The 11383-nt window shown below is 37.9% G+C and overlaps 1 protein-coding gene across 8 annotated transcripts in view; it reads right to left on the bottom strand.

Moving 5' to 3' along the window:
- Window positions 1-1019: 1019 nt before the first annotated feature.
- pou2f2a (POU class 2 homeobox 2a) overlaps window positions 1020-11383 on the bottom strand; it is a 141763-nt gene continuing 131399 nt past the window's right edge. For 7 of the 8 annotated variants that reach the window (XM_055163418.1, XM_055163413.1, XM_055163416.1 and 4 more), the window contains exons 13-14: window positions 9578-9646; window positions 2444-2631 (exon numbers count right to left, since the gene is read on the bottom strand). In XM_055163418.1, coding sequence (XP_055019393.1) covers window positions 2589-2631; window positions 9578-9646 — 112 coding nt within the window. In that variant the 3' untranslated portion in view covers window positions 2444-2588. Of the gene's footprint in view, window positions 2632-6694; window positions 6769-9577; window positions 9647-11383 lie in introns of all 8 variants that reach the window. The other variant, XM_055163419.1, reaches the window with a different exon arrangement.

The raw sequence follows: 11383 nt of genomic DNA, 5'->3' as shown, positions 1-11383 counted from the left end.
ATTCGCTACACTGTTTTGGTTTGCTATTTGTTATTTGGTTTTCACGGTTTTGCAAGTTTGGGCTTTTCGGTGAACGTGTCTTTGTTTTTTTTTCTTCGCCGAGACAGTCTTTACCTAATAATAAAAATCTGGAAGCTAAATTTTCACAGTATTTTTTCCAACCGACCTGATAAAAATCTCTAGCACGACTACGAAAAAAATAAGGAGCTCTCGTAGTAAGTTTAAGCCAGTTACGTTATCCCAAATGAGTATAAGCACTAAAGTACATTACAGAAAAAAACGGCATCAAGATACACAGCAGAGATTGGAACAAAAAAATAAAAACAGATTATTTTTTTTAGAAGATTCAGAAGTTCAGTGAGGTCATTTGCGTTTCGTTCCATCCAGGACCAGACGGTGGCGCTGGAGAGGAGGAGAGGATCCCAAAACATCGTCATCTGTTCCTCTTCCATGCTACAGTTTTCGCGATCCCGACGAACAAACCTTTGCGCATTTTGTCCGTATCCCCTCCTCTCTCTCCATCTACATTTGGTTAAGAGTTCTTTTTGGTTTGCTTCGGAAATTCCTTGGGTTTTTGTAGAGAGTTATTTTTGGTTTTGGGTAAGATTTTTGGTATCCTCTTAGAAAAGTTGTGAAGCCTCCGCCCGGCCCTCACTACCTGTCCACAGCTTTTCCCTTTGTCTGGGGTTCGGAGTAATCAAGGAAGCGTTCCTTGGAATAAAGCTCCCCCATTTGGGAATTTCGGACAGGCGTTCAGGAGGGAGTCTTCGCGGATGTCCATCGGCGACTTCCGGGTCCAGTTTTGGTCCGCTGTTAGCCGCCGTTTTGTGTCTTTTTATTGTGTTCACGTGTTACGACCGCGGGTTTTTCTCCCGAAAACCCGACGGCGCTAAGAATGCTTTGGTTTCCATTTGAGTTTAATGGCAGTGTGAAGTGGAAAATAAGTACGATTGATGGAGTGATGATGAGAAAAAGACAATTTGACAAGACAAACTGATTTAAGTGAAATGACAACACCGTGACTAATCAAGCTTTATTAACTCAGCCTTTCAAAGCTAGCACATATTAACTTTACACGTCTTCAATCGTAACCCAAATTTCATAGCTGCAACTTCTCGTAATGTCTCCCCGAAGTTCGCAGGGCGTGTTCGTTTAGAAATCGGCGTACACTTTTAAAGCAGATACGAAAGGTTTATTGAGAACACTGCGCTGCGAGTTTAAGGTTCGATCGATTCGTTTACACCTTGAAATCGGCTCCACGCGTGCCAAGTTTTGCGGTTATCTTTGGCACTTAGTGAAAGCAAAAGTCGATCACAAAAAAACAAAACGACATGGGATGAAGACTGCGATGATTACAAGCCCATAGCTACGAAAGCTGCACAATAAATATTAAATGGCGTTTCCAAACACTGCTAATAAATAATAGAAAAAAAAGTCGTGTTACAAGATGGCGATGAAAAGTACCTATATGCTCTTAGAACCAGAGGTAGGTAAGAGACAGGTGGATACAGCAGAACATTGAACAAACAAGAAAAATGGTTTACAAAATGAAATGATGGATGGAAAATGGAGGGATGAGCGAATGAGTTGTAGAAGTCATGGTCCTGGATAGCTTCAGTATATACACGTCCTCTGAAATAAAGCTTTTCTCTCCGTTATTTTTGGTATTTGGGATTTTGGTATGGTTGTCATTTTTTGTCATTGTGTACTCCTCCGCCTCCTCCTCCTAAGGTAAATTTTTGGTTTAAACCTCTCCTCCCTCCTCTTCATCAGACCCGCAGCTTTTAAAGCAAAAAATAAGTATACACAGTTCACCATCTCCTCTCCGATCTGGGTTTGTCCTTGCCGCCATTCCTTCGTCACTAAGTAAAGTTTTTATTTGTCATTTTTGGTTTCTGCACTTGGACACGCACCTCCACCGTCCCCTCCGCCTCGTAGTTTTCAAGTCTTTTGTTTTGTTTTCCTTCAGAGGCCGAGAGAGCAGAGGTGCGATGTCTGATCAAATGTTATTGACAAAAACATCCTGGTTGCGTCTTGTTTTGGATAGTTAAAGATTTTTGGTTTTGATCTTCCCCTTTCTCTTCTCCTCTTCTTTTGACGTCTTTCTCTCCGTCCCTCCTCTCTTTCATTCTGTGTATTTTTGGCATCGAAAGACCGGGAGAGACGGAAAGAGAGAAGCGCTTTGCCCAAGAAGAAGACGAGCGTTGACAAGAGGAAGAGATAGCTTTGGTGTGAAAGGCGAGGTTTACGATTCCCTCCCTCTGTCCTCCTCCTCCTCTCCTCTGATTGGCCCTCGGTGTCGTCACTCGATCTTGGCTCCTCCCAGTGAAGGCGGGCTGTGTGCCATTTCGATGGAGGAGCAGGAAGAGGCGGGGCTAGAGCAGGGCGAAGGAGAGCAGGGGGTGGGGCTTATGCTGCTGGCCGAGGGGAAGGGGGAGGACTGCGAGGCTTTGGCTGCGGCCGCACTGACCAGACCGGCTCCTTGGGACTGGGCCATGTGGAGCAGAGCGGGGTGCTTCAGGAACAGGGAGGAGGCCAGGTGCCCGCTCTGGCCCCCGGAGGCCCCCAGCATCACCTGTTTACTGCCCTCAAGACTGGAAAGGGGCAGTTGGCCACCACTGGCTGCTAGGGCTGGAAAACACAAACACAAAACATGTTAGTGGCACTGTTGGGATTTTATTATATATTTGAGATTTTTTTTTTTTATCTATAAATATATAACAACTCTTCAAATACTGAAATAAGGATCAAACAAGCTATGTACAGTCAAATAATTTCAAACCGTTTATTTAATACATTCATAACTAATAGTAGTAATAATTTGGTCAAACCAAATAAATAAATTTAGACCAAATAAACTTTTTTCCAGTTGACAAATTGAATTTCTCCTTTTGCAATAGATTCTGCCTGGACCACTGAGAGATTTTACACACATCTATTTTATTTATTTTATTTTATTTTATATACTTTATTTTTTTTATTTATTTATCCATTTTATTTTTTAGCACTGCTTTTATGTATTGATTTTATTATATTTGTTCATTGATTTTATTTTTGTTATTTTATTTATTTATTCTATTAGTTTCCATATGGTCGAAACATAATCCTGCTGATTTTTTTATTTTATTTATTTTTTTAAAGTTAAGTGTTTATAAAATGTGCTATACAAATAAAGTTGGATTGGATTGGACATCTAACAGTAGTAATTTTTTTTTTTTTTTTATATGATTCTGTTATTGTTATTATTCTGACAAATATAAATAGATAGATACTGAACATTTGAACTGCTAAATATATACTTATTTCAGGATTTATCTGAAATCTTTTTGCATTTTAGTGTCACACTTGATGATCCAATTGCACATTTTGACAAATTTTCTCGTAAACATTTGCAAATTGTATATAAATATAAATAATGCTATCAGAGAAGCAGTTTATGGAGCTAAATTATTCCCTGATGATGGGAAAAATGGACTGGAGTGGGTAGTGTTGTGTTTTAATTTTTGGTTTTCCTCGAGTGATGCAGGGAAAGAGGTCTGTGTGAATGTTCATATATGTTAATGTCACACTTTTTATGATCCAGTTGCACATTTTGACAAATTTTCTTGAACTCTGAATTTTTTTTAAAATAAAAATCCCAAAATATATTTACATCCAAATACTGTATAACAAATTATGACACATAAAGCCAGTTCTTCAGTGTAAACATATTATCTCCTTTTACTTTGCAATGCAGACATTTGCAAATATTGTAATACAAATAATGCTTTAAGTTATATACTAGTATAAGTTAAAATATACATCTGAATGAATATCTAATAAAACTTGTAGATGTGTTTAAAATAGCTTTGCCGTCAGTCACTGTTGTCTTTTTTACAGTAAATCTATTGTTTATTTTTAACATAAAAGTACTTCTCCTTTTTTCATTTCCCCATCTAAATAATGAAAAAAAATATATAAATAATAGCTTCAACCTGAAATAACCCTCTTCTGTACTAGGGCACTGAAGGTCTCTTAATTGATTAGGCTGCACCTTATTTGTGGAGAGACCAAAACAAATACAAAAAAAAACCACACTTGTTGCCATGGAAACGGCCTCTCTTTCTAACGGAGCGTCACGCAAAGTTGGACAACACAATGAAAACACATGAATTTGAATGGAAGCTTGGGCCGAGCGCTTAACATGAGAATACCGTCTTGTGCATAGATGTAAACACATTTATGCATGTTTTTCTTGTGTTATTATGAAAAGGAGAGATGGGAGTTTGAATGAGACACACGCACAAGTATGTTCACGGCGCACAAACACACACAAACACACACACTGGGGGAGGATGCATGGGGTGGAGCGACAACAGAACAGTTTTAGGACAAACTACGGCATGAAATGATGGAAAACAGGAGCGGTGCCGGACATTTTTTGGCCGGAGGAGCTGAACGGGCGCTCAGGTTTTCAGTGCGGGTGCTCACGTGTGTTAAAAGTGCATTGTGTAATTTTTATCGTAACTGTTTTCTCCATGGAGTCGTTGCTGCTTTGTCTGGGATGTTACACAGCGTGGTATTAAACCTTTGTATCTTCATGGAGACCAAACCAGACCAAGTTACGGGTCAGATCTGTGGAGAGGTGACTCCACTCACAGTCAGAATGCAGGTCTTCTAGGTATTTTTGAGCTATAAAACCACATATAATTGAATAAATGTGAAGATTATTATTATTATTATTATTATTATTATTATTATTATTATTATTTTATTTTATTTATTAATTTTATTAATTTTTTATTTTATTTTTTTAATTTTTTTTCCTGTGGCTGTCATTTGAACATTTTTCGTCGAGTCTGGATGTGGTGGTATGAAAGTGGGTCGGAAACCTCTGGGGGAGCTACGGGGGCACGTTGGTCATTCCAGAGGAGGCTGGGGCCCCTTCAAGTCCCCCCCGACCCCCACCCTCGTACCACCTCTGCTGGAAACTGATGTGAACTCTCATTGAAGTGAGCGGTATTCAAATACAGGAAGTACCATAGGAAAGGTTTGTGCAGGTGAGAGGAAGACATTGTTGTTTGTAAACGACGCTTGACCTGATTTTTTTTTAAGTTTCCGTTGTCCTCTCTAGGGTGTGTTCACATTTTACACTTTTATATTGGTTTGGTCCTGGTTTAGTCCTGGTTCAATCTGGGTTTAGTTCAATGTTTAGTCTATTTTTTGAGGTTTTGATTGTGCAAGTGTTTTCTTTCTTGTGTTTTCTGATGTTATAATCTTGTTTCCTCATCACAAACATACATGAAGTTGTGTTTTTGTTTCATTCACGTGTGCTTAACACACAAACCTGCATATTTCCTCTCAACAAAACAAAACAAAACAAAAAACACTTCCACCTTGTGATGTCATGTAATAATACAGGAAGTGCTCTGCTGTGTTTTTCAATTCCGCTAGAATCATTTGGATAATTTCAGCTCTGGAATTGCCAATCTCGACTGAACTAAAGGTAAAAAGGAGCTGTTAACTTGAAAACTACTGATTCATGACATCACAAGGTGGAACAGAGCATTCTTAGGTTTGGAGATGTACACAGATTAATAATAAAGCATTTCTCAAACATGTGTGAATGAAACAAAACATAACTTCAGTATGTTTTTGAGGTCGTAACAAGATTATAACATGGCTTAAAAGGACAGTCGGGAATTGTTTAAATATTCCATCCAGTCCTTGTATTTGCAGAGGTCGCTGGTGTTAGACTAGTGCATGTCAATGGCCATAGTTATCCTGCCACTAAAAACAGTCTTACCCACTCCACAAAACACCCGAAGCAAATCTATTAATACACCAGACTGTCAATGTAAATGTTTGTGTTGATAGAATAAATTTAGAAGTAAAACTAATCTCGGATTTGAAAGGATTTATGTCTGAGCAGCAGCAGTGAGTTGTACTTCCTGATAGAAAGTTTGGCAGCGGCGGACTGATATATGAGAAAATAGTCCCTCAACATGAGACGATTCATGCGATGCAAAACTAAACTAAACCTAAACTAAAACTAAACTAAACTAAATTAAAACTAAATGAAACAAAACCTAAAACTAAACCTAAACTACACTAAAACTAAACCTAAACTAAACTAAAACTAAACTAAACTAAACTAAACTAAACTAAACTAAAACTAAACTAAACTAAAAACTAAACTAAAACTAAACTAAACTAACTAAACTAAACTAAAAAACTAAACTAAACTAAAACTAAACAAAACGGAACCTAAAACTAAACTAAATTAAAACTAAACTAAACTAAACTAAAAACTAAACTAAACTAAAACAAAACTAAACTAAAACCATAACTAAACTAAATAAATTAACTAAACCTAAACTAAAACTAAAACTAAACTAAACTAAAACTAAAACTAAACTAAAACCATAACTAAACTAAATAAACTAAACTAAACTAAACAAAAACTAAACTAAAAGTAAACTAAACCAAAACTAAAACCAAAAAAAAAAAACTAAACTAAACTATTATCCTTGTCATAAATTTGAAATATAAGACACTTTGAGATTCCTCTAGATTGACAAACTACATTCATTTCAGTACCTCATGATTCATTTTCACTATTACTGTATGTAACTGTATGATCAATGCCATGTCACGGTGGGCTTCCCGGTTCAGTCCTTTTGCCCGAGCACCGCCGGACGTTTCTGAAACACACCTTGAATAGTGGCCAGGGGATTGTTACCGAGGAGACCGGGGTTCATCCCTGTGTTCACTCCCATCACAGTGTTCCTGGTTTTTCCACACACACCAGCACCGCGAGCAACGAGTACGAGCACACAAGGGCCAGAACGGAGCGAAAAAAGAGAGAAGAGGCAGGAGAAAAGAGAAAAAAGAGACAGGGAGATGGAGGAGAGAAAAGAAAGCTGGGTTAGCTGCAGCAGAAGCATGTTCAAGACAGAAAAACTTGAGCGATTAAAACAGAAATCAGCAGTACAGTTAGAAATAAGCACTGAAGAAAAGTATTAACAACAAGAGGACGCCAGTAAATATTAGAAGGATTATTATTATTATTTTTTTTTATCTTACTATATTTCTATATTTTCTTTCTCTACTACTGTCAATATTTTTATTTTTAGTCACTTGTTTCTTGTTATTAGTTTACACTTCCTCTTCTATAAAAGCTGTGATTTTTATATTTTATTACTTATGTTTCTTTTTTTTTAATTACTTATCTATTTTTATATTTTTATTACTTATCTATTTTAATATATTTTTTTATTACTTATCTAGCTATTTTTATATTTTTATTACTTATCTATTTTATTTTTACTTGTACATTTACATTTCTATAATTATTTGACATGTCTCTTGCTGTTTTTTTTCCCACTACTTTTTAGAATTTATTTTACCATTTACCATTTTACCATCTATATTTTTTCTACACAAAATAAAAAAAAAAAAAAAAAAAAAAAAAAAAGTGGTTTATTTAATCTTTTTTTTTTTTTTTTTTTTTAACTATATAAATCCATATATCTCACTTCATTTTTTTTTTTTTTTAATGTCTTCTGTTTGAATACAAAACATGGAATGAGATTGTGTGTCCAAACTTTTGACTTGTAGCATATGTATTGATTGTTTATGTTAAACATGAAATTATTTAACATTTTTTATGAATTTAAGAAGCGGTCCCCAACCTTTTTTGCGCCACGAACCGGTTTTCACGGGCTTTAAGGTGCGGCGGATAAACATGACAAAATAAAATGATATGACCAACACGAAAACCGTGGTATTTTATAAATATGATAATAAAGACGTCTGTATTTTACTCATTTTGCAGCTTATGGATTTAACATTAGCGTTAATGTATCATGTGAGAATGAGTCAAAAGTGAGTCAAGAGTGAGTCATAGATGATAAAACGGAGAGATTTACTGTATTTTCCGCACTATAGGGGACACTTAATAGCCTTTAATTTCATCAAAAAATGACTGTGCGCCTCATAATCCAGAGCGCCTAATATATTAATTTATTGGGGTGTCTGTATGACTTTAGTAAACTACAAAGCCGCAACACTTGCAGTATTACGTCTACAGTAGTCAGGAGCATCGCGGAGTAATACATACTGTGATTCCTTTTAAGATCAAAATGCACCTGTCAAGAGACACGCTTACAACGCCCACTTTAAAGGGTCGGCCCATCTCATGCAAAATAACTCTTTTCAAATTGTATCTTCTGCACATAAACAAGCACAATTTGGGTTTTGGAACAACCATTGCACAATAGTTATGAAATCTTACTGATTTCTTGGAGGCAGTCACAGAGAAATTACAGGCTCCGCCCTCCAAATGTGACATAAGCTCTGAGTGAGCCGCCCTTCCTCCGCCCATCTCAGGGAGGGAGGGGGAGACAGGCGTGCACCCTGATAGCGGTAGGAAAAAACTTTTATTCATCATGGCGATACAGCGCATTCAGCCGCATGTGTTGGACCCAGAATCGGACAAGGACTTGGAGGTGCATGAAGCTCAAGCACTGCATCGACATCAGCTGAACATTACTGATTGGTAAGGTATTAATAAACTCTAGTAGATAAACTTATTATATCGAGTACACTGGAGGAGGCGGGGCGGAGGCGGTGGAGTGGGGGAGGGGGGTGGGTGCGAAGTGCTTTCTGCTACTTCAAACGCGTCATAGGTGAATCTGTCGTGTCATCGTTGTAGCAGCTTTAGTTCGTTGTCACGTGGGAGGGTGGCAGAAATACGCTGCAATTTGTTAAAAAAAAAACGCTGAATCAATCTAAAAACCACTTCGGCGACCTGTAGAAGGCCCACACATCACTCTTAGAAGGTAGAAAGCTCTGAAAAGTTGATTTTGCATGAGATGGAACCTTTAAACTCAAGGCTTTTATAAAGTGAAAGTGCGAGCTGCGTGGGAGCAGTGGATTCACCAAGACAGGGAGACAGCGCCGAGCGACTTACGCCACGATCTGCCAACGGATGGTGGACGCCCGGGCTAAGGATCAGTATCAACTGTGGTCCAAGCTTTCACCAAGACCAAAATCATCACTGAACTGCCAGGAAACAGTAACCACACTGACTCGGATAATGACGAGAGGGACAGTATTTTTTTACGTGTTACAATTGAACAAAGTTGAGAGTTATTGTGAACACGTTAAATAAAGTTTGACTGATTTATCTAAGTGTTGTGATTCGTTTAATGCGCCTTTGATTTTCGAAAAAAGTTGGAAAATAGACCATTCAATGACAGTGCGCCTTATAATCTAAAGCGCCCTATAGTGTGGAAAATATGTCATTTTTTCAAAATAAAATACTGTTCAAACTCTGAAATAATGTAAGTTATTTATTATTTCTGTGTGACCCGGTACCAAACGAATCACAGGATTGGGGACCGCTGAATTAAAGTGTGAATGATTTAAATATTCTGCACCTATATTTTCTATAAAACAATCAAACTATCCATAATTTGTGACATTTTATTCTAACACAAATAAGAAATCGACATTAGAAAACATCCTGGAGTCCCAAATCCCAGCTCAGGTCTGTTTGTGTTTGTGAGTGCGCGTGTGCATCGGTCGTATTCACCTCAAGTTTGCAGCAAAATCGGTGATGTAGTTTGACACGTCACCGTTCTTTTTACCCATACGCCATAAGCTGTGGACAAAACACACAAACACACAATAGAGGGTTAGACGCCAGAGCAGTGTTTGCCCAAAGGCACGCTGGAACATGTGTGTGTGTGTGTCTACAGTAAATAAACTTGTGTTATCAAAGATTTAACTCCAAACTGCAGGTGAATCGAGCTCTGAGTGCGAGTGAAAACATGTCGGTGGAAATCAGTGTTTTCTGTGGGGGCAGTGTTTACATGTTTAGAATAAATGTGATAATTAGATGTGATTATTTCTCTATGTGGGAGTTAAAAAGGAAAAGAAAAACGAGATGGAGAGAGATTGCAGCTTTAGGTGTTGGATTTAAAGTGAATTTGTGTGTCATTTGGTCATTTGTTTTTCAAAATAAAACCAAAAATAAGAAAAAAAATTAAAAAAATACAATTTGATTTTGAAATTGATTTTCTTCATTATTTTCTCGTTTACGTGACTTCCTTGGCTGTGATGCCGGACTAAACCAGAACTAAACCAGGACTAAACCAGGTCCAGGACCAGACTGGGACCAGACCAGGACTGAGGCCGGGACTAGACCAGGACTGAGACTGGGACTGAGACCGGGACCAGACCGGGACTGAGACTGGGACCAGACCTGGACTGAGACCGGGACTGAGACCGGGACCAGATCAGGACCACACTGGGGCCAGACCAGGACTGAGGCCAGGACCAGACCGGGACCAGACCAGGACCAGACCAGGACTGAGACTGGGACTGAGACAGGGACCAGACCAGGACCAGACCGGGACTGAGGCCGGGACCAGACCGGAACCAGACCAGGACTGAGACCAGGATCAGACCGGGACCAGACCAGGACTGAGACCACGACCAGACCGGGACCAGACCAGGACTGAAGCCAGGACCAGACCGGGACTGAGACTGGGATCAGACCAGGACCACACCAGAACCAGACCAGGACTGAGGCCGGGACCAGACCGGGACCAGACCAGAACCAGACCAAGACTGAAAACGGTTTGGTCCTGTTTTAGTCTTGATTCAGTCCTAGTTTAGTCCGTATGTGGTGCAAAAGTCTGACATCGCAGTTTAAGTCACGTAAACGTCATCCGTTTTTTTCCATTATTCATTTAAACACAAAATCGAAAACTGAAAAAAACAAAAACAAAAAAAGAAACAATCATGATCCGTTTTTTCATTTTGGTTTTGGAGACAAATAAGGAAGAAAATCTTTTTTTTTTTTTTTTCATTTTCTTATTTTTGGTTTTATATTGAAAAAACAAATGAACGAATGATACACAGATTAAAGTGCATGTGACAGGTTTTCATGTTTTTCTAATTATTACTTTCTATTAAATGGCAGTTTATTTTAAAAAAAATTCAGAAGTAAAGTACAAAAAAACTGTTTGTATATGAAGCCTGAGCGTGTAAATGTGCATGTTTATGTTACAGAGGCGTGTGTGTAACATTGTGAAAATAAATTGGAAAAAAAAAACAACAAAAAAAACAATTACATAATTTAGATTTTGGCATTGCGGTTGATAATTAACAGAACTGGATTTACCTCTACATACTGTGAGTCATATTTGCTGTAATTGTCTAACCAGGAAGCAAATTTATAAACTTCAGCAAAATTTTAAAAACGATTTGACTTTTTTGGTAAAATTTTCAATGTTTTTTAGTTTGGTAAAATTGTACTCTAGCCTGTCTTATGCACTTTAACACATTTGATTTTACAGTGTCTATAAAAACAAATTCACGTTTTAACTTATAG

This window comes from Boleophthalmus pectinirostris, unplaced genomic scaffold, assembly GCF_026225935.1.
Source record: "Boleophthalmus pectinirostris isolate CB_2022bp ecotype Guang Dong unplaced genomic scaffold, ASM2622593v1 HiC_scaffold_6, whole genome shotgun sequence".
Taxonomy (NCBI): domain Eukaryota; kingdom Metazoa; phylum Chordata; class Actinopteri; order Gobiiformes; family Gobiidae; genus Boleophthalmus; species Boleophthalmus pectinirostris.
The sequence above is the reverse complement of the archived record's forward strand: the minus strand, read 5'-3'. Positions and strand labels throughout refer to the sequence as shown.